The sequence below is a fragment of the Parambassis ranga genome, chromosome 4, assembly GCF_900634625.1.
Source record: "Parambassis ranga chromosome 4, fParRan2.1, whole genome shotgun sequence".
Classification (NCBI taxonomy): domain Eukaryota; kingdom Metazoa; phylum Chordata; class Actinopteri; family Ambassidae; genus Parambassis; species Parambassis ranga.
In genome coordinates, this window is record NC_041025.1 from 17081214 (window position 1) to 17104560 (window position 23347).

General features: G+C 40.1%; 2 protein-coding genes across 16 annotated transcripts in view; one reads left to right on the top strand and one right to left on the bottom strand.

The window, feature by feature from the left end:
• Positions 1 to 6069: 6069 nt before the first annotated feature.
• Positions 6070 to 8374, top strand: LOC114434701 (gamma-interferon-inducible lysosomal thiol reductase-like). Its single transcript, XM_028404049.1, has 7 exons — positions 6070 to 6249; positions 6939 to 7127; positions 7223 to 7294; positions 7371 to 7463; positions 7558 to 7710; positions 7872 to 7940; positions 8246 to 8374. Exons 1-7 carry the CDS (start codon positions 6109 to 6111, stop codon positions 8303 to 8305), a joined length of 777 nt encoding a protein of 258 aa, XP_028259850.1. The 5' UTR covers positions 6070 to 6108; the 3' UTR covers positions 8306 to 8374.
• A 189-nt stretch (positions 8375 to 8563) lies between these two features.
• Positions 8564 to 23347, bottom strand: part of pde4cb (phosphodiesterase 4C, cAMP-specific b) — a 76571-nt gene continuing 61787 nt past the window's right edge. For 7 of the 15 annotated variants that reach the window (XM_028404642.1, XM_028404643.1, XM_028404641.1 and 4 more), the window contains 14 exons: positions 22161 to 22352; positions 21684 to 21725; positions 20862 to 20898; positions 20179 to 20252; positions 20043 to 20092; positions 19764 to 19876; positions 17576 to 17669; positions 14120 to 14475; positions 13852 to 14016; positions 13666 to 13765; positions 13397 to 13551; positions 13109 to 13231; positions 12465 to 12647; positions 8564 to 12329 (listed from right to left, as the gene is read on the bottom strand). In XM_028404642.1, the coding sequence (XP_028260443.1) occupies positions 11760 to 12329; positions 12465 to 12647; positions 13109 to 13231; positions 13397 to 13551; positions 13666 to 13765; positions 13852 to 14016; positions 14120 to 14475; positions 17576 to 17669; positions 19764 to 19876; positions 20043 to 20092; positions 20179 to 20252; positions 20862 to 20898; positions 21684 to 21725; positions 22161 to 22352 (2254 nt within the window). In that variant the 3' untranslated portion in view covers positions 8564 to 11759. The remainder of the gene's footprint in view (positions 12330 to 12464; positions 12648 to 13108; positions 13232 to 13396; positions 13552 to 13665; positions 13766 to 13851; positions 14017 to 14119; positions 14476 to 17575; positions 17670 to 19763; positions 19877 to 20042; positions 20093 to 20178; positions 20253 to 20861; positions 20899 to 21683; positions 21726 to 22160; positions 22353 to 23347) is intronic. The other 8 variants (XM_028404648.1, XM_028404650.1, XM_028404647.1 and 5 more) reach the window with 3 other exon arrangements.

Below are 23347 nucleotides of genomic sequence, written 5' to 3' on the forward strand. Positions count from 1 at the left end.
AATCAAAATAAATATTTTCTTAATTAAATCAAATCTTTCAGAGTGATTGGGGAACAGTGAATTCATCTACTTTTCTACAAAGTTGTGAAGGTATTACCAAAAAAACATGAAGCAGAGAGAAGGTGCAAGCAAATGCTAAAAATACTTCTATATATAAAAAAAGCAAATATGATATAATAATCAAAAGTATATTAATAATTGATAGGTTTAATGTTTTAAATTTGTTTGTGAGGATTTTGGTAGGAGTTGATCCAAAAGCTTTGCTAAGCCTTTAGAGCTTGATGCAGAGTAATATTATACAGGCTTACAATGTAGGTGGCTAGTTCTGTAGGAATAGTGCCTTCTCTTGCAGACAACAGTGGTCTAATGAACTGCAGGGGTGTTTTGCTAAATACATGGATAAATAATTATAATGATGAGCACCCTGCATTGTTAATGTAGAAGATAATAAAAAGGTTTCTTCAAAAGATTAAATTCTAAATTGTTTTGCTAAAATAATATTTAAAAGTTGTCACAAAAAGTTGTAACACTGACCAATATACCACTTTTTGATTTTAGAAAAAAAAATCAGATAGAAAGACAAGAGCTCCTGATAGGATGAAGATATCATCAGAAGCAATACTTAAGTACCAAGTCAATGCCAATGTTCACTTGTAGTGGTTACAAGATGTACAAAACTATAGATGTTGTACTACACTGTGGCACATAAAGTTGGAAAAAATATTTTACCATGAAATGATTTTGCATATCTTCTCAAAACTGTATTGATCAACCTCTTTTACACATATCACAGTGAAAGTGAAAATAGGGATAAAAAGAGGAATGCGTCACTGAGCTTTTGAAACAAAATGAGAAGGCACCTCAAACCTATCCGCCCACCTCAAAGTCTGATCTGTACACAGAATTCATTCAGTCATTACCTTTAGTCAGTTGCACATGTGTTTGCAGCCTTTTAAAATACTAAATTTTATTTTTGAAATATATTTTTTTATGGTTATGAAATTTGGCATTAAACAGGAAATCAGGAACACGTAAAGCGGTATTGATATTATTAAGTAACACACATGTTACATATTAAAACTGATGATTGACCAAACAGTTATGAAATTATCAGCATTACAGCAGGTGAGCTACATAGCCACTAGCCAACAAGATTTCATAAATGCTGGACCAAATACTCTCTTAAATGTGATAAAATCCACCATATTAGAATTTTTTTTAAATATCATTAGGCCATAGATGGGATATTTTTCTCTCTATAGAAGAGTAAAGGTTTCTCAAATTGTGAAGGCACATTGCATTTATATTAAAAAAAATATTTCAAATTGAAAGTTGTTTACATGTCAGGCCTATCCAGGTCACTTTAGCCATGGATAGGTAGCAGGTTTGCAACCCAGGGACTCCTTTGATTGTGAATTCTTGGAAATCTTTTTGTGGAGACAGCTGTGGTGCTTTAGAATGAATCATTCAAACTATTTTTATAGAAGAAAGTAAAGTGGTCATAAAATACAGCATTCTCCTTTTGAGTTGCCCATTAATATATAATTACTTAAATTTTGTGACTGGTTTAATTACTGGTTGATTTTGAGGTTTGTTTTTGTGTCCTGTTTGAGGGGTCACTTTTCCCCTAACACTCAAACAAGTGCTTGATTGTGTGTGCACTTATGCACACTTGAAGTTATCAGTTTAGTAAGACTTTACTGTTATGAAGGTTTATGGTACGTGTCAGATTCCTGCTTTGTGGCAGTAAAATGTGTAAATGTTTTGCATGCCATTATTATTTAGTAAATTACTATGGTAAGTTATAATTCGTATTACTAATTAGAGTTTGGACATTGTGGCTGGGTACTGTTGTAATACCAGTTCTGGTACGATAATTTCAACACCAGCTATAAAGTAGGTTTTGTTACTTTCTTCAATAAGTCAGCTGTATTCTGTGAAAATTTAAGTTTTTTGTCTTTGCTTTATCTCCATCATTGGTGCTAGGTACTCATTGTTGTAGCTTTCCTTAAATGCACCTCTCTGATATCACAGTCAGTCATACAGTGTGAATGATACTGTGATATCAAAGCAATAGAAATGTTGTGTGTTGCAGTCTGTTGTGTCTGTCACACCAGTCTGTTGATACAATTTGCACAGTAGTAAAATGCCCGGTGCTGTATTGCACAGGTTGTGGACAGACTGTACCACAGCCACCACATTGCAGTACGAATAGCACTACAAACCTTTGTGAAAGCTAAATGTACGTGCCTGTCCCTTGTAATCCAGGTTATAACTTTTTGTTGTACTATTTGCACACAATTGAGTACTAAATTAAGAGTATATCTTAAAATATACATTAGTTTAACACTGTACATTTAAAGGAATATCATATATTAAGTCAATTTTGTAGCGAGAACACAAAAAAGACACAGGCATATGTGCACAAAAAGACCACTGCTCTGTGGGGTTTAAACTGAAAGCATAGCATTTGCACACAAGTATCTCATGTGAGGTGGAGATACTGTAACTGTCTTCACGTACATTCATCCTGCTACAAGAGAGATGCGGTGGTTGTAAATAAGTTGTTCATGAGATTTTACGCGTCATAGCGCTTACAAGAAAAAAAATCTACTTATTGAGCTCACCACTGATTACATTATTTAGTTTTTCAAGGTCTGACATGTCGTAAATACGTGTGCACTCTTTGGTCTTTTTTTTCTGTTATTGTCATTTTTTGTAAATTTAATGTTTTATCACTGTGCAAACAAAAACAAAATAGAGAAAACACATTTTAAAATGATTAGTTTCCTGAGGGAATAACAATGTAGAACTGAACATTATAATATGTGTGTCATGGTGTACTGTCATCTTCCAGGGCCTACATTTTAACAATTACCATGATACGTTTTCTGTTTAATATTTACCGAACTCAAAAGAAAAACTCATAGCACTCAAGCAGACTTTTGTAGGCATTGGTAACTAAAACAAAACACACACACCATGAGGAAAAATGGTTGCCAATTAGATTTTGAATTTATGATTTTAAAGTAGTCATGCCCAGTTTAAAATGAGTTCTTTGACCTAACTCTAAAAAAAAAAGTGGAAATGTTCTACTAGATATCATGTTATTTGTGGCATGGAAGTGTAACTCATATGGTGTCGGATTAATGTATACATTTAGTCTAACTTCAGACAAAGCTGGATGTCTCAGCTGCTACATTTTAACAGACTATCTTGTTAATTCCATCTTTATTTATGCCTATGAGATTACCTAAAGGGTTTGCTATTGCAGGAATGAGTAGATGAGAGCAATATTGTATGTGAATGGCAACTGTCAGTGTAGGTAGGTGCAGAAGCAAAGGGTTTGGAACCACAGATTATCCTTGTTTGTTCATTTTTTATGGTCACAATCATTTTCCAGACTTAATGACACAATTTAATCCTTTGTCTAACACATATTTGTAGACATAATGGCTCGCACTAAATGCTCAAAAAACATTTGCCAGGGTTTCCCGCAGTGCTTTATACTTAGGGCAGCAGCCTTGACAACAAATGCCCCCGTCTTGATTTTTTTTTGTCAGTCAAAAAAAAATCCTGCCCCACGCATGCATAGACTAGACAGTAAAATAACACCGCATCTTTACTCTTTAACATACATTGAATTCTTGCCAACTCAGTGCTAACAGGCACACAACCTCTTTTTTCGTCTTGTACACACTCTTATGCAAGCTCACCCCCCCTCCCAGGTACGCGCACGCACACACACTCCCTGCCCATTTTCTTAAAGACATGCCACTCCCATAACATCTTTTTTATTAAAATAGGCTGATCTGAAACATGTACCCATCACCAACTTGACTAACAGATTTTCTGCGGGAAACCCTGTTTGCACTTAGTTCTGTTTTGAACACAACCAATTTATAGTTAAGGTTTAAACTTAAACAATGTGAACTGAAGGAAACTGGTATAAGTATAAGAGCAGTTTGTAGATTTAGTTAGTTAGTGTGAGTGTTTAGGTGGTTTGATGGAGATTAGTAAGTAGAATGGCCCATGGTGGTCATACGAATGAGGAAGAGGAGGGGAGTTGGTGTATTCACACAGTGCTTGGGTGCCACTTGATGGCTTGGCTATTGCTCTTAACTTCCTTCCATGCTGCAAAATAATGGGGTCTAGTAGTAACATTGTCCAATTAGTTTAGAAGATATGTTCATTTTTACTTTTCTGCTTGAGTTAAATGACACAAATGTTGTTATATTTCTTAAACATCTGAAATCCAGGGACGCTGAGCTGTGCATATGATCAAATACCTCTATTTGTCTCTGAATCGCATTCATCATAGTATCTGTTCAAATAATGTAAATTATATTTTTTCCATTGTGGTTGTTTGGACTTGTCTCTTCCATTTGATCTGAAGAATTTAGTTGCCCTTTAGGTAATAGCCAATTGCTGTGAGAAGATGCTGTTATTGTAAATGTTTATTGACTGTATTGATTATGCAATAACACTCAGCTTGTCGTCTTTAATCAGAATTAGCTTGTGTTTGATTTTAGCAGTCATATCTGAAGAAAATTTGATTTCAGTCATTTTATTGGTGTAAAACCTGACTTAACCTACTTCAGAACAGTTCTGTTCATGAATGCACTTTCAAATCCCAAATAAACTTAAAACTATGGTTTAATGAGTGTTTCTGAATCTGTGTCTTTGTACCACTATTATCAAAATCTGAAGGTCTGAAACATAAAAACCATCCTACATCAAAATACTATTTACATAACAACCATAAGAGGAAAAGCAACCAGGTCACACACTACAGATGTAAAAATGCAGCATCACATAAAGTTCCTGCTTTTTAACTACAAAAACTCCAAAGACAGCAGAGGTGACAACAAACAAAGAAAAAAACTACCACTACCACTGAAGAACAGGGGAACATTTAAGACCCGGAAGCATGTATGGAAGTGTGGCACCATCATGTCAGCAAAGTCTTACCTTTAGAAGTGCTTCTTCTGTGCGGTGGATGGTCTGAAGGGCCTGGAACTCATCGGCTGGGGTCACGGTCGTGATACATTTCAGAGAACTCCAGCATGACTTTGCTGAGCTGCGTTTTCTCTTGCTTCAGACAGTAGCTGCGTGCTAGTAGCTAGCTGTCGTTGGGTTCAACTTGGCTAGCTCCTCTCCGCGTATTAGCCTTTATAGCAGTGGTAACCGTCCGGCTCCAGAAGATATGTTTATCTATGTATAACCCCATAGGAACCAATTCAGTTACTTTTACGTCGATTTCGTGCGTTTTAATAGAGACAAAATCCCGACTTGCTCATTGTGGAGGTTTCAGAACCCCGGAGAAAGTCAAAATCCAAGATGGCGTCTCCGTCTGCTGATGTAACCTTTTAACCGACTGGCCTCTTTCGTCCAACCATTGTTCATCTCTAAAACACGTTCCTTTTGTTTGTTTGTTTACTGTTTTACTATTTTTTATTTTATTTATTGAAATGAGTTAATGAGTTAGTTTTAACTTGACAATATTGTTTCATTTTTAATTTTCTTAATTTTTAATTATGTCTTTGGTATTGCAACAAGTGAGACTTTTGTAGTTGTTCTTCTCATGTGTGACCACCAGAGGGTAGCAGCTAAATATAATCATGGTAAAAATCACTGCTGAAGGTGAACGATAGTCAAGATTCAAAGATTCAAAGTGTTTATTGTCATATGCACAGTAAGAAAAATGAAATTCTTACTTTGCTGTCCTCACTGAATGCCACTAAAGATGAAGGTATATTAAAAATCGAATAATTTAACAAAATAGGCGCAATTTGAGAAGCGCATGCAAACAAAAGTAACATAAAATACAAACTATGAATAAGTAACATTTTTTCTTGTTTACATTTGTAATAAAATACATAAGACTGCCGTTAAAAGCGCACAAATCTAAGTTTCGAACAATCAGACACCATTTAAAGTCGTTTATCTCCTAGAAACAGAAATGTCCGAGGTTTCATGAAGGCAGCGGCCGTCACACCTGGCGTTAATGAGCTGCTGGTGGCGCTGATTACGCTGTGAGGAGGAGCAGCAGTCCTCTGTGCAGCTGCCCTCAGAGCTGCGTGGACTCCTCTGCTGGTAGCAGACAACATGAAGCTGTTCGGCCTGCTGAGCGTCTTTTTACTCTTCTGCACAAACCGGAGCAGTTCCGGTATGTCTCATCCCAAACCGGCCTGTCGTTATCCCCCATCTCAGTGGTGTCGATCACTGGAGATAGCAATACAATGTAAGGTGAGTGGAGTGACAGACCGGAGTTTTTTTTACTGTAGCTTCATTATCAGGTAAGAGCTGTGACTGCTTAAATATTCAAATTCACCACATTTAGGAGGCAGAAGCAGCTCAACAATCGATGTGAAAGGTAGGCATCGTAATAAATCCTGAAGTATAAACTGTTTTTTCCCCATTAGGTGTTCTAAATGTTGGTTATAAATCCAAAATAAAAATACATTTCATCAATACTTTCTAAGTTGTTATTCTTTTAAGTAAATTATTTGAAGTAAATGGTCATTTTAAATATTTTTTCCATTTAGGGAGTATTGGTATGGATAGTTGTGTTGTGCAGGAAGACTGGAAAAACCTCCCTGTTCGGGGCCTAAATCAGAGTCATGCTTTAGAAATTGAACACCAGATGTTTTTCATGTGACCATCAGAGCAGTTCTGGGTCAAACAATACAAACACTTTAATCAGTTTAGAGTTGGGTAGCTGCAAAAAAAGAGACTGGTGTGTATGGATTTTCCATCCATTCATAGTATTATCACTGCTGTAGATAAACTAACAGTCTAAAAGCAAAAGTCATCAGTGTTTACAAGGGAATGGAAAACAAAAATCAGGTTATATGTAGATAAATAAAATAGTATTGAATACATTATAGCCTTAGACACATTTGTCACATATTTTTCATCTTCATTCTGTCCTTTAGGTTCAGAAACAGTGCATGGAGCTAAATGCCATCAGGCCAAACCAGACTGTTCCTCCCGTGTCGGTCACTTTGTACTATGAGAGCCTGTGTCCGGCCTGCAGAGGCTTCATTACTCAGCAGCTGTTCCCCACATGGACGATGTTGCAGGACATCATGGCTGTCACGCTAGTACCCTTTGGAAATGCTAAGGTACTCGGATCCTTCCTTTTTTAAAATGCATGGTGGCCCTGGAATAACCTTAAAAACCTTTAACTGTCTGACTAATGCTTGTCCTTCTTTTGCAGGAGGTTCCAGCTGCAGACGCTCCCTTTACCTGTCAACACGGGGAGCCTGAGTGCACAGGAAACATGGTTGAGGTTTGCAATGAATACTTAATACTTTGTACTACTCTACACATGCAAAGACTAATAAATAAATTGATCTTTTCCTCAGGCCTGTGTGATCCACTTGACGGGACAGTCTCTTGCCTTCCATATCATCTACTGCATGGAGTCCTCGGCAGACGTTCTCAGTGCTGCACAGCCTGTGAGTATCCGCAGATTCATTGTTTGGATACTTGCATTGTCCCATCACTATAAGTGTTACCCAGATCTGACTTATTTATGTCTGTCTGTTGAAGTGTCTCCAGCTGTACGCTCCCTCTGTCTCCTGGTCTAGTGTTGAGTCCTGTGTGAAAGGAAGTCTGGGATACGAGCTGATGCACGCCAACGCCGTCATGACCAGAGCGTTGAACCCCGCCCACACACACGTCCCCTGGGTCACCTTCAATGGGGTAAAACACGAGTAAAAGTCTGGATACATGTTGTGTTACACAAAGTAAAGCTGCTTAAATTTATGATAATGATAATTTATAATTAGATGCAAACACGTAAAAGTTCAAAGTGTCTGATTGACCAGTACGTGCTGTAGTGAGACTCTGAATTGTTGTTACAGGAATACACAGAAGACAATGAAGACAGAGCGATGTCGTCCCTTTTCTCCCTGATTTGTAAGCTCTACAAGGTGAGGACTTACTTTATGTTGTCACAATCATTTCAACAAAATGTGTGTACTCGCCCATTCCTGCAAAACCCGATCAAGCTTTTCAGTGCTAATACACAGAGGGGTGTCTCACTTGATACTGTGTCCATAGCCCCCTTTCTCTAATGACTGTTAAAAGTAACTTTTTTACTACATTTTGGCCTTTACAGTCCAAACACCACTGCATAGCTTGGCATAATGTTTTTAAATATTACTTTTCTAGAGTTCTTTTGACAGCCCATGTGTGCATATATGTGATTAAGTTCTGTGTTTCTGTGATGTTACAGGGGGTGAAGCCTCCAGCCTGCACTGGAGCTCCTGTTCGCCTGGACAGAAGCCTCTGCTGAACGAAACGTTACAAGTGGTGTTTTGAAATGTCTGCAAGCTAAATCTAATGTATTAAAATATATAAAACATGTCTAATCAGGTTACAGAATATGTTTGCAGGTAATCCTGTAAGTTCTGTCTGTTACAAAGTGTTTCATAAAACTTTTGTACTTTTTTTTTTTTTTTTCTTTCTGGACTTGAAGAACCTTTTTCACAGCCTCAACCCGACAAAGAAACACAATCAGACCGAAATAAATTTCTGTATAATTTATTGGCATTTTTCCACTTTAAACACCCTGAACTCCCGAAACTCTTTTGGCTTAAAAAGCGAAACAAAAATATATATATTTAATTTGTCTGACAACAAAAACATTGGAGTGGCAGGTGTATACATACTTGTAAAGTATATACTTGATTTTTAGGCTCCGGAACATAAAATCAAACGTCCTATGTTACAGTACTTTGTCTCGACAGACACATTTAAAGAATAAATATCTTTTTTTTTTTATAGGAGTTTGCACGACACAGAGGCTGAGAAAACGAGACAGCATGAACATTAATGGAGGCAGTATTAGCGCAACACAATAACAGAGCCAAAGCAGGGACTCCCCTGCTCATCAACACATTTAACACTGTACGGCCCTGATGTCGTCTCGTGGAAAGAGAAAGAGTGCTGGATTGAACATGCTGACTCCTCAGACTGTCATCAGTTGGCAAAACTGTAAATGTCTAAAGTGTCCCACAGATGGAAAATACAGGAGTGATCTCCTCAAACAAACAGTTAATTCCATGCTGACCATGCTAGACAACTTACTGATGCTGTTAAACAGCAGCTGATGACTGCTGAGAGGAAGGCCTGTCTTTTGTAAAAAAACATTGACAGATTCTGTGTTTTCTCCCTGCAAAGAGGGAAACCAGGAGTCTAATTTTTCAAAACATCAGTAAACCTTGTCTGTGGCACCAGGCACCTAATGTTAATGAAATGAATGCTAAAACTATAAAAACCTGGCGAGCTTTATGGAATGGATTGTGTCAAATAGTCAGTGTCTCAATTTATGTGAGTAAAGCTAAAAGAAAAGCTGACAATGTTTGCCGATTCTTTGGATGGAGATGGGAATCTTTTATAAGGCTGAGTGATTTGAGCAGTTGTCTGAGTGTCAGCATTCCAAAACCAGCACAATGTCTCTTTAACAATAGGCTGAGACCTCTCCTACCACAGGTAAGGCTGATCAATAAAGCTTGCTAGCTGAGTTAATGAAATACTGTTCTGACTAGTGTTTTCTGCTACTGCCTGACCAGGAAGTGCATCGTATCTTGTGTGTAGTGCTCGCTGACCTCCTGGTCTTTCTACCTCAGTGACAGCGACAAACAAACTGCTTCAGACTGAATATGTACAGAAAGACACGAAAGTCGTGGAACACCTGAAACTACGCACATTCTGATGTCTCAGCTATCTGATTAGGAAAGGGGCTGGACAGACTGATCCTAAGCTGCACAAAAATCTATTAAACTGTCTGCTTTAAATACTGTTAACACGTATCATTTGTAAAAACTAACTCTATAAAGTTAATGACTTCAATACAATCATCAGGTTAAAATCTCTAGTGTAAAAATGTACAGCATCGTAGGCTGGCAGGTGTTTGTGTGTTTTCAACACTTATGGCACACATTTGTCCAAGTCGAGCATTATCCTCTACCAAATAACCTGACGGAACACATTCCGGTTAAGTTTGAAGCACAGGTGCAGTGTTTCTGTCGCCAGCTTCTGAAACTGAGGCGAACGTATGGTCCAGGTGTGAGCATAGCCACAGTTGTTTTCATGGGATTTGTTCATTTGGATTCTTTCATCTAAAGAAACATTCAGACTCAGGTTACTTCTAGGTTTGAGGAAAGAAACCCAAAAAATTATACTATTATCAGAAAAGCAACCTAAATCGTTAAAAGTGCCAAACACAGCAGGCTCCAACAGCACCAGACCAACAGCTAAGCCACGGAAACATTCTGGATACGAGAACCTTTAAACACAGACCTCAGGACTCTTTTTTGTTTGTTTTTTTTTTCTTTTTTTTTCTGAAAAATGGCTGCTGTCAGAAGGCACAGTGTTTTTATTCTCAAATAAAACTGCCCCTGGAAGCAAAATGCAACTCATGTTTTTTCTATTTGGCAATGTAAGAATTATTAGGCATCACTTTCAATATTAACCTTAACATGAATTTAGCACAGAAACTCTGAGCTCTAAAACTGAAGTGCAAACTTAGTACATGCAGAAACAGAGTGAGTCTTATAATTGTAATCACACCAATTGTTGTGAACTTTTTTTTAAATTGCAAAGTTTCCTGTCCTGCCTTCTGGTACCTCTTGACAAATGTCATGTTCTGTGTGTTTGTGATTGGCAGGCCTACGGTGGGTGAAGCCCTTTGTGTGACAGAATAGAAGAGCTGAGCGGCAGGGACGGTAAAGTGCTACTGCTGACTGGAGGCACCCTGATTAAAAAATGCTTTTTAAGCACATAAACACAGACGAGACCAGCAAATGTACAACAAATATCCTTAAAAATGACACTATTTAAAATGATCTTGGGTACAAAAAAAATAAACAAAAAAAGGTAAAGCTTAAATTAGTTATACAGGTGGTGTCTTGTATTTTGAACAGGTGAGACTTCAGTCTCCTTCAGTGTTCAGTTCCTGTGATGCTACAAGCTGGTTTAAGTTATTTGATTGCTTCAGTTGCCAAATTTTCTCTTAAAGGGTTTTAATCAAACACAGAGATGTGCAGATTGAACACTTGTCTCTGGCTTGGAGGTAAATCAAACAGGAAAGAATTTTGGGGTGTGGGGTCAGGTTAGGGGTACCCAGTACATCTGTGCTACATTATATTTGTTTCTCTTCATACCCTGAGGTTAAGGTCCATCGAATTATCTCGCTGCTCATCTACATCCTGTATTTGGTAAAATAATTCATCTCACATCATTCTTAAAGAAATCATACTCACGTATTCAGATGAGGACTTGGTAATTTTATATCCTAAACTAAAACTATGGTGCAAAATCATTTCCAACACCCTGTCACACCACTGTGACCCTTATTCGCAGCTCATGTCCAAATGTCACAGTAATTTTTGTAGGAAGACATTTCCTTTACATCTGTAACCTCTTGTATAGGCCTCGGCTCCCATTCTTCTTCCCAGTTTAAATGCAGCAGTTTTTTTTGTCTGGGATGCTCCAAACTGAAGCTACAGCAAACCAGGACGGGACACAAAGGCCTATCAGGCACCCAAAGAGCGGCGAAAACGATTTTTCTTGCTAAAAAATAAAATAAGACAGAGGGGGAACTTTCCTCTGTTCTCCAGAGATGGTGTCTCCAGTGTAAAGGGACTGTGGTGATTTTACAGACATTATTGGTAAAGGCTTGCCCTGCCTCCGTCTCCACACACCCAGCGCTCGTGTCTCTCGGGCGGGGCAGGTTGTGCTGGTCGTTACGTGCCCATGCGCAGGCAGGCCACTCCATCGGCCTCCTGGCTCAGTTCTCTGTCCTTCTCGCCATCCTCCCGTCCTGGGGAGCCCAGCGTTCTATGGGGGTGGGGGCTACGCACCGACATGGCTGCCAGACTCAGGGTCCGAGATGGGTGAGGTGATGGTGGCCGGTACCTACTGGTGCGCGGATCTGGAGACAGAGAGGGGGAGGAGGAGTCCTGATGCCTCTCCCCACCTGACTGGGACTCCTCTAAGTGGCTCTCCAGGTCAGACTCCAACTCTTCGTCCTCATCCTCCTCCTCTTCCTCCAGTGTGAGTTCAAACTGGAACTTGTCACCTCCTCCTCCTCCTCCTGAGGGGACGGCTGTTCCTGCTCCTAAAGCTCCTCCTCCTCCAGGTCCCACCTCTGCTGGGTGCTCCTCAGGGCTGGAGGGTGAGGGGCTGCGAGGTATCATGCTCTGGTACCACTCCCTGTTGTCCTCCAGCGTGTCCAGGATGTCCTGGGCATCAGGGTGCACCAAGTCTGCCCAGGTCTCCCACAGAGGGTGCACAATGTAGTCAATGAACCCCACCTAGTTAAAAGTTGAATATGTTAATAGGATGTTCTACATTCAACACTAAAATGTTCATTGCAGACATATCTACAGACACATCTCAATAATTATTTTACTGCATATCACACCATCACTAGCCTAAAGTCTCTATACCTGGCTCTTCTCTATGGAGGCGTTGTGTTTGTCACACATGGGACTAATCTCCATGCCTCTGTCCCGTTCTCTGTCTCCCTGGGTGAAAAACTCCACCATGATGCGGTCCGTCCACTGGCGGTACAGCTCTAGAGGTTTGGTTGGGTTGCTCAGGTCTGCACAATGGACCATGTTCTGTAGAACCTGGAGGAGAAACAATCAGAGTGTGGTGAACAGTGCCGTATGCTTTTGTCATCATTCATGCCTAAATCTTTTGTTTTGCTCTGTACAAATGTATGCATAGCGGTAGAATACAGCATAAAATGATTACAGGTATTCATCAATTAAACTGAAAGTGTAATAATAACAATAATTCTAATAATTGTTTTATACTTGTTGAGTGTAACAGTTATTAAAACACTGCTGCAATCTGCAAACAGCACACTACAACTCCCTGCACAGATGTAATGACTCAGGGGTCCAGCAGGTGGCAGCACCTTCACACAGAGTCCCTGCTTTAATAGCTGAGTACATCTTCATTCTTTAACACAGAGACACACTGTTGTCTGTGTCACTGAGAAGCTATTTCATTTTGACTATTGATTATTAAAAAATTAATATAAATCCTAAACAGACATTTAAAGAATCATTGGAGTTACTCCTACCTGGATCCGATCAGAGTAGTTGTCAAGCAGCAGGACTCCGGAACTCGTCACCTTCTTGGTCTCCACCATTGTCTTCATGTCTGCCAAGAAGTTCATGTGTTTGGACATATCTGTCGCCAGCACCTGCCATAGACAACAGACGACAACAACACACACAAACACAACAATATTCAGCTGCTCACTGAGACAGGTCGATGTTGTGAGCTTGTTTTGTACATTTCTGTTGTTTTTTTTAATGTGTGTATGCAAACAAAGTTTGCCTTCATGTAAATAGAGCAGAGCTCTCACCATGTCGATCACCATCTTGCGGAGGGAATCCTTCTGTTTTTTGCTGAGGTTCTGGAAGATGTCACAGTTTTCCTCTTGGAGCAGCTTGAAGCCCACAGCGAGGTGATGGTTCTCCAGCACCGATGCATCGTTGTACATCAATGCCAGCTCCGAACCTGGAGGAGGAAATTAGATTAGATTAGAATGTACCTGTATTGATGTTTTTTCTGTTTTGATAGTATTGTTAAGTCAGCGGTAGCTACTGAGAACAGAGACAGAGCGAGACCTACTGGTGTTTATAAGAAACTGGTTGGTGACTCCTGGGTGGTCGACATCATGGATGGCACTTGCAAACAGAGCAGCCATAATTTCCAAATCTGTAAACACCGCCTGGAAAGAACAAAGAAAGAAAGATATCAGCAACCAAACTCAGTTATTGTGATTTTAAAAAGTAACCTGTAGCTTCCTCTGCTCACCTCTAAAGCAGGAGTGGACAGAAGGACATGTGTGGACTGCACCACGTCAGCTGCATGGATGTTGTTGTGATAGGCTACGTCTGCATGATAGTGGTCCTCCAAGGTCATCATAAAGGTGATGAACGTGTCAATTGGGACCTTAAAGGTTTTCAGAAGGTCTCGCTCCTGTCAGGTAGAGGAAACATAAGAGACATGATGCGGTATGAAGGGAAATTTCTTCTCCTCTTTCATTGGAGTGAACATGTTTCCAGCAGAGGGATCCTCCTACCTGGAAGATGGAGTACATGATCACCGTCAGAGGGCGGTTTCCAGAAAATTCTGCTATTTTGAATATATCCAGACCCCAACGATTAATGTCCTCAATTTCCTGGAGAAATAAGACAGGACACGTTGAGCACACTGGGTATATTTGTGTGTGTGTGTGGTGGTCTATGTGTGAGTATGAAGCCACCTTGGCCAGTAGGTTCTCGTGCTGTGTGTTGACTCCGAAGCGAGGGATGCAGGTGGGTGCTAAGCTTGGGCTTTGTGTGGCTTTTTTCACTCCACTGATCTGTGACATCGGCCTCTTCTTCTTCTCCTTCTCCTTAAGAGGTGGAGACAGGATCTCCACATCATGTTGTTTCTCTGAACACACAGGCACAGGAAGTTACAAACTATTTACACAACTGGTGATGTTCCCTGCTCAAACAAACCACAATGTAAATCTGCCTCGAAATAAGTCCAGCTGTTGCCTACAGCTGTCCATTAGCATACTGTACTTCTGACCTAGCTGAAGCAATAAGTGTATTAGTTGTATTTTAGTCACAGTTTGTAACTGTTAAAAAGTCACACAGCCTACTCTTTCCCTGTAGTGCTAGCAGCAACTTAAAACAATGCCTCACAGCTCAACCTCCTCCAGTTTGGACTGAAAACCTGTCAGTGGAGACATCGGTTTCATACAGGCCGCTTCTGATGTTTTTTAAAGCTATTATTTTTGAATAATATCTTGAGCAAGAACTGTTACATACATGTTACATTGTTCCACAACACATCATGTGTGTACATGTGTATTTGTGTGTGGATGTAACAGAAGAAGTACCACACAGATTTTGTAAAAGCAGCAGTCTATCATGACTGATTCAACTAACTCAGCGCTGTCTGATGACGTGGCTTCCCTTGTAACTAGGCAACACAGGGCATCCTAAAGGTACATTTCACAATTTTTGTCTATGACATGTTGTTGCATGAAGCAGTGTAGTGTATGTGTACGTCAGACAGAGCTACCTACGAGGACGGTGACGACAAAATGACGCAGTACACTTCACAAAACTTTCACAGACTACCTCTGTAAGGGCTGAAACAGCCAGAAGTTTTGACGAGTGGCGATGCTTCTATTTGTACAGATGTTTGTGTTTGCAGTGAGTGGAATGATTACTGTCAAACAGGAGAAGACATCCTGCACCAAAACACCTCAAGAAAAACAGTGTTCTAAAAGCAGACAGACCTGCAGCAGACAGTGGAGGCTAATGTTATTAGCGAAAGCGTTCATGCACAGGGAAGCATGACCGGATAACAGCAAAGGCAAGCACTTTTAGTAGATTGTCTGTGAATGAATGCTCTGTGTGATTATGAGGATTCTTGCCAAAACATTTTTGTCCCTATTAATCATTTAGACACAGAGCAAGTGAAATAATGCCAAACACTTATTCCATGCATTATGATAACAAGCTATCAGTGAGGAACTGGACCTATTTCACAGCAACTGATCAGAAACCACTGTACGCCCCCCCTCCCCAGCTGAAGTAACACCAGGCTAAGTGGAAGACTGGCATACCAGAGAAACACAAACTGCACACGATGCTAAACAGAGCTAACATATAGACTTTACCAACAAAAAACAGCCTCAGCTAAATATCACATGAAGAAACATGATGCTAGATTTCTGATTTTCTCTGCTTCCTTTCAGAATAACAGACTCTGTGTTGATGACCTTGTGAACAAGTGGATGTATTACAAAAAAGGTTACGGTAGCGTAAAGGAAAATAGAATATCTATTTCCAAGAAAAGGATTTATTTGCAAGTTATGTGCAAGCTATTTTTATGACATTAGGTGCAGAATACCCAGCAGAAAGCTAAGGATGATGGGTAAAAAAGCAAAAATATCTTTCTCATGATTTCAAATCATCACGTTTACAGGTTGAGGCAGGGAGTGTAATCCTTGAAGGAAAAACATGCATATCATCAAAACAGCAGCAGAAACACCACGATCTCAACGTGAGGTTTGTTGACACGAAGGTGCTGTCCTTATGTTGAAAATGACTCATCCATTTTTCTACAAACCAGAGAAATAATGATCCCACTTTGACAGCCTGCTTTACCTCACGTCCACTTATCACCCTCAGTATTCTCCATCAGCCGTTTTTTAATAGCACTGCAGCAACGGCTGCTTGAGCAGCATCCAGATCTGAGCCCAGATATAAGCGCACGCCACCGTGAGGATGCACAACGACCTGAGTGACAGCATCACACGAACCGATGTCTGGCCCCTCTCACCTCTCTCACAGTGCCTCCTCTTCCTTACACCCATAACCACGACACTCATTTCCAAAGGCAGCCGGGCTTGATGCCGAGGCACTCATATCAAAAAAGAATGACAGCTCCATCCTTGTACAGCTGGACCATCCTGGCAGAAAGGCTGCTGAAGACTGAGCCTCCTATTGATGCAACACGCCGTTGAATAATATTGCACCCTGTTGCTACGACAACGCCACACAATGTGTCCGGGAATGCTGTCTGTTGCCGCACTTCTTTCTGTTTTAGAGAAGGAAAAATCCTCACCTCCTTCCTTTACAAATCATTCTCTTACTCTTGTTAAGATTTTCTTTTTACATTTTCTTAGTTTAAAATTAGTTTATTTTCTTTCATTTTTCTAAATTATTTTTTTTGTTATTAAAATGTAAATTCTCCTCTCCCCCCTTTCTCCTTCTCTCTAAAAACAACCTCCCTATTTCTTCTTATTTTAAACATTATATTTGTTGATTTTATTTATTCCTTATTTCCTTTTATCCTTACTTTTCTTCTCCTTGGTTTACATCTCACTCTTTTTTTTCTCTCCTTTTTCAAATTTCCTTCTCCAAAGAAAAATTCTTCACCCCACTTCCAACAAAACTACGCCTCATCCTTATTCTTTACAGACCGTCTTTTCTTTCACACATCTATTGGCAGTTAGGTCTAATGCAGAACAGACAATATGCAAATGTTTTTCTTCTTTTTCCTCCTGATGAAAATGTTTCAGATATCTGCACATATATACTGTGTAATGCTATACAGTCCAAGAGCACCATACTGAACATTGATGCAATTGAATGTTATGCAATAATATGTAAAGTAATGCAATAATATTGCCTCAAAGGCCGCGGGACTCCATACACCCAATCTCACCCAGTTAAATGCTGACGCTACCACACAAGATCAGACTCAGCCACTACACGGTTACTTCACATTACAGCCCTCTTGATGCAGATACAGGACTTCTTCTGTGTTGTATGTTATATGTTTATAAATGTATGTAGTTGAATACTGTCCTATGTCAAGTGTCACACATGAATGCAGGTTGTTCCCATATCTGTGTACAGAACGTGTGAAAATGATGTAACACACATTTTAAATAATTATCTTCTTTGTGCTGCAGCTCTCTTCTAGTGTTTTTTTTTTCCACTGTTTTATATGCCGTTTTGAAACTTACCTAAGAAGGTGTTGGCGATGAACTCTGACACCTGATTCCCTGAGCGACTTGTCTCCGACAGCTGCGTCAGCTCCCGGTTCAGCATCCTCTTAAACTGTGTGTACAAAAAAAAAACACAGACACACCAAAATGTGGTCAATCCAAGCCCAATCACAGAATGTGTAGCACTGTGTGTGGCACCACATCTAATTGGGTTGTGAACAAATGAGAAAAAGGGGAGGTTTAGCATTTAAAAAAAAAAAAAACGATTCCCTAAAATGTTCCTGAGCTCTGTCGCCTCATTAAAAAGGCTAAATACAGTATGTTGTAATGGATTTTCCACCTTCACCACCTGTGTTTTCATGGTGGAAATCGGATAATAAAACTCATTTCTATGGACAATGCATGTACATTGTGTTTTATGATTCCCAGTTAGCCATTTATGTTTACCAAACACTCCCTGTTTGCTTTGATTGTTTTGCAGGATATTTCCATAAAATTATGGAAGATATGTGCAAAGCCAGATACAATATGAGCCAACAATATATCAGTGTGATGAAATGGATAAAACTTACCAATACTTAATAGCTTAATAGCCAATTGATAAAAAAATGGAAATCTAGTTGGAAGACTGACACATCATGGCTGATAAATGTCCACAAATTGCTTTATGATATGCTACAAAGCATCACATTTTTTTTTTTTCATCACAATACATTTTACCTTTAAAACTCCATGGTTTGGTTTAAGTAGGCTTTAATATCAAATGCAATAAGAAGTGTTCAGTGTTTCCCTCTGAATTTTATCGCAGCAGTAGTTTCCACACTGATTATGTAAGAGCTCCTGCACGTGGTGACTGAAGGGGGGGGGCATCTAGGTGAAAGAGTGATGCTGCAGTGGTTACACGGCTACTATGTGACACACATATGGACGCACATTCATCACTATGCAGGTAGAAACAGAATGCGCCTGCTCTCCATATCCCCTTTGGGATACACACACTATCTCATTCATGCACATAAACAGACATGCAAAACATTTCTACATCTATATGCTGCTTTCAAGACTCTGTTATACTCAAAGCCATGCATCACTTTCATTTTTAATTTCTATCTGTGACACAAGGACAAATTCTGAGTAGATCCTGAATCAGATCTGACAGGCAGGCTCACTCTACATTCAACTCCCCCTGCAAAGCCTGCACTGCTGATCAATACCCTATTGTAAACAAGGGAAGCCAGCAGCCCTCCCTGTCTCTCACCTGTCTGAGTCTCCAGCACAGACAAACCCCAAGCACAGACGCAGGCATGAGAACCCACACATGTTGATGTCAGTGGTGGCTTAAAAAAAAATCCAAGTTTGTTAGCTCTGCTGTAATGTCCCCCTTCTCAGCTCTGCTCCACGCTCTGAACACACACACACGCAAATCCATCTGAAAATGCAAGTTCCCACAGTCCCAGGTGCTGTCCTGGTGAGGAGGGTAGGGGGGTGGGGGTGGGCTGAGGTGGAGACGTGGTCTGTCATTAGGGGAGAAAGGGTGTGACTGCAGTCGATCATCCAACTACTGTCACACACTGTCAATGAGAAACATAAAGAGGGAGGGAGAGGCTGCGAGGAACCCCTCTCGCCCCCGCCCTACATGTTGGACCCCCCCCAATCCTCTCTGTCCAATCACGTTTGTCTGGCTTTAGGGGCTGGGTGGAAGAGAGGGATCTGATTGGCTGACAGGGAGATGGAGGCGGTTTAAAAATAGCAGCCAGACAGCAGAGAGAAGCAGAGAGGAGAGATGCTAATTAACTCTTTCAGTGAAGGAAGGCACCATTCATGAAGCCTTGTGTTTTTGTTCCCACAATCAAACTCTTTTTTCCACATGTGACGTAAAATTTAAACGTCTTAAATTTAATGAAAAAGTGAGGCAAAGATATATATATATATATATATATATATATATATATATATATATATATATATATATATATATATATATATATATATATATATATATATATATATATATATATATATATATATACAGCTTCACTCTATGAATATAAACATTTGAACGGAGTGAGGGTCTGTGAAATGTACCAGGCTGTTAAAAAGGTTCTGCTGTAAAGTCACATTTGGAACTCCTGCCTCAACCAAATTTCAAATATGAGGAGCTGTTATGGTTTTCCTTTTTGTGAAGCCAGGTCAGGTGTCCCCTCACCTTATTGGAAGCCATCTCGCTGACTGAGTGTCTCGTCTGCAGTGTCTCCAGCTGGTCCAAACACCAGTCCAGCTCTTCCAGTGTCTCCATTGCCAGCTTCTGGTAAGGTTCTTCTGAAAAGTTAAAAGCATGTTGTAGGCTCAGAGAACATGCATTAAAATCAACCTCAGGTCTTACATATTTACTTAATCAGTTAAAATCACGGATAGCACTTTTTTTACTTGTCATCCCTGATTGTAACCCCAGGAGTCAGATCTAACTAGAGATATTAACACTGACCTGTGAGACATGGCTTGCACATGGGAGGCTGGTTGCTGCCTGACGGCCTCCTGGAACAAATAAATCAGATGAGGTGTCAGCTGAATAACAAAGACAGCAGGGCAGTTAGTCATCTAGAAGGTTTTCTCATTCTTACTTGTTTCCCACACGATCTTGCAGATGTGTCAGAACAGCAAAGTTACTCCTCACTGTTCTCAGACTGGCAAGAACCTAAAAAGGTGAAGAAAGTGTGGCTAAGACTGGGAGGAGATGTTCAACAATTTAATATCTTCTGTCCTTCCCACCCTTACTTTAGATGGACTTTTAGAAACACAAAAACACCAGATATTAGATTTTTTTTATTTATAAATTGGTTTAGATACTTCAAATATACACAGACTGTGTCAATGGGCCAATGCTGACAAGCACGTACACACATACACACACACACATAAAGACTCAGAACAAGCTGTTCAGTACAAAGAGTGTGAGAGTGTTTGTGTGGGTGTTTTGTGTGAAAAATGAACCCTGTCTTATTTATCAGACTGCTGAGTAAGAGCCATAAACGAGCCACATGGATTATCTGATAAACACACAGAGCCCATTTGACTGTTCTGAATGGAAACAACATGTGCACACGTGGATGTAAAGTACAGACAGCAATCACCCCACTGAAGACTGGATACACAAAAACTGCCGTTGTGCTGGTTCTCAGTTTTCACCAAAGATGATGAATATCTACTTGGCTGCAATTTATTTTGCCTACTTTAACAATCAGCCTGTTTCAATTAAGCAAACACACACTCACATGAAGTATAGGATCATGTAAATGTGACTGACCTGTGCAAACGGAGTCACTATCATGTCTTCTCCATGCCTGAAAAAAACCACAGACACACATGGAGTGAAGAAGAGCACAGGCTCAGAAATCCCAAAACACACACAAATAAAGACAGCACATGACAATGTGGTTATTTGCATATTTGGTTGTACGGGAGTGCTGCAGCTGGCTGGGTTGGACTGAAAATCACACTGAGTTGAGTAAAGGGAGAGGACAGCAGACAAAGTTAGTTACACAAATACATCTTGGAGGCAAAGAAGCTAAAAACTATTGATTTTGTAGAAACAAAGGATCAAAGAGGAGAAGGACAATGTTTACTGTTGTGGACTTAAATAACCCCATCAACATTATGACAGAAAGCCTCGAAGATGTGTTTGTATAACTCTAACTGTGTGCAGGTGAGGAACAGTGTTCATGCTCTGGGTCATTTCATAAAGGCAGAGATCACTGGAGGGTCTCTGGGTCACAGCATGCACCTCAGACTCCCTCAGACTTCAAACCATGCTGCAGGGGAAAAGTACAGTCAGCCTGTACGTCACTGTCCAGCAAACATTTTGACACTGTTCATATAAGACTGTATTGATTTGTAAAAATTAATTTCCAAATTGAATTTTCCTGATAAAGATCATGGCAGGTCAAATGCTTGCTGGTGCTCTTTCCTAAACTTTGCACTGCTTATGGTGATGGTGATAACATTCTTCAGGCTGCATTCAGCATGATGGTGATGTGTAAGTGGACAGGTGGGGACTCATGAGAGAGGGACACAGCCCAAAGAGAAAGACAAACAAGGAAAATCACAGCAATCTTCACTTTGGTCTCACCGAGGTAGCCAACTGACTTCCCAATGCTTCAATCCCTCCTCCCTTCAAAACAAAGGAGCAACAGCTATTGGTGGTTGAGGTCCCATTTACACTCTGGCTTCAAACAGACTGCTAGCTGCTCAGAGAAATCTTCAGCAGACACACACTGGCTGCAGCTTAGAGCTGATTGTTCTTGTCTCTTTAAAACCAGGTGGCAGAAAAATGCATTTCTGAGAGTGTAAATAGGACCATACAAAAATAAATAACAATAACGTCAAGTGCTGTCGTAGCTCTACAGCACAAGGTGAACCACTGAGAGCCATTGATTGGTACACATTTATTTTAAATCCACAGATAAACCTCATTGAACACACAGATACACCTTTATAAACATTATGAGCATTATCAGAAACATTTTCTCAACATCCTTATCCTTTAAAGTGCTGTTAGCCAAAACAAATAAAATTTCAGATTACAGAGCATCTTTAAAGTACTCACAGGTCACTGGCAGTCGACGAGTTGCGGGACATGGTTTTGGGCGAAAGGTCGAAGTCTGAGTCGGAGCGGTAGAGGAAGGACTCGCGGCGCTGACTGTGGGGATAGTTGGCCTGAAGTACCAGACCAGAGCCCGGGCTAGTCTGAGAGTCCAGTGGACTGCGTCCCACCGACAGGCCATTCTCCACATCAAAACTGTACAGAGACACAGGAGAGGAAGAAACACTGATTTCATATCATTCTTTGAACTGTACTTAATAGAGAGAAAAACTGTGAAATCTACAAATCATCAGTTTCACACAGAATCAATATTTTTCATTCAAATGTTGTGACATGAAAATACAATTGCTGCAGCTGAGGATGCACACACAGAAAGACTCAACAAAGATAAGGAGAAGACCTGGCTGCGTATGTAAGCATGATTAGATCTCTTCTGTAGGCTACGCAAGTCTGAAATCATGCACCAAATGATCACAATGAAGTCTTTGTGGAAAAAGGGTGCTATAATTATGAAAAGAAGATTCATGTGACTGTAAAAATACAGTGAGAAAAATCACAAAAGCCTCTTCGTGGTGGAAAAAAAGCATCATTCAGCTCTGAATTTAAACAGGTGACCTTGTGATTAATGACATTTCACAATGAAACACACACACACACAATCTGTGCATGACGTCAACACAGGCATGTTACGTCAGTAGAGCTAACACCCATAATCCATTATCATCCCATCATGGCAGCTGCGAGCGATGACCAGAGTCGTTGACCTTATAGCACTGCATTAAAATGGGATTTATCGGTCTAATCCAAAATCTGTTATTTCTACACAATTTGTCTGCAAATCTGTGTGAATAGGTCATACAGTACTTTGATTCAAAGTCTTCCAAGCCAAAATGAGTTCAGACTCTGTCATTGAATAAATTCACGAATACACTCAGACTCGGTCAGAAATAAAGGAGCGGTTGCTAAGCAGGGGCAACAGAGAATAACTTGAAGAGAGAGGGGTGTGGACAGTGTCAGTAAAGTTTGCCTTACTCACGCACGCACGCACGCACACACACACACACACGCCAACTTTACTGAAAATGTCTCTTCTGTCTGTTTTGCCTGCTTATTATATTATAACAAGGTCATAAAGTCAAAACATTATGCTACCAGACTCTATTGTGTGTATCTTTGTCTATTAGATCCAT

Coding starts and splice junctions, on each gene's coding strand:
- LOC114434701 (XM_028404049.1), top strand. CDS start 6,109: ATGAAGCTGTTCGGCCTGCTGAGCGTCTTTTTACTCTTCTGCACAAAC. Junction 6,250..6,938: donor AGATAGCAATACAATGTAAG/GTGAGTGGAGTG, acceptor TCTGTCCTTTAG/GTTCAGAAACAGTGCATGGA. Junction 7,941..8,245: donor TGATTTGTAAGCTCTACAAG/GTGAGGACTTAC, acceptor GTGATGTTACAG/GGGGTGAAGCCTCCAGCCTG.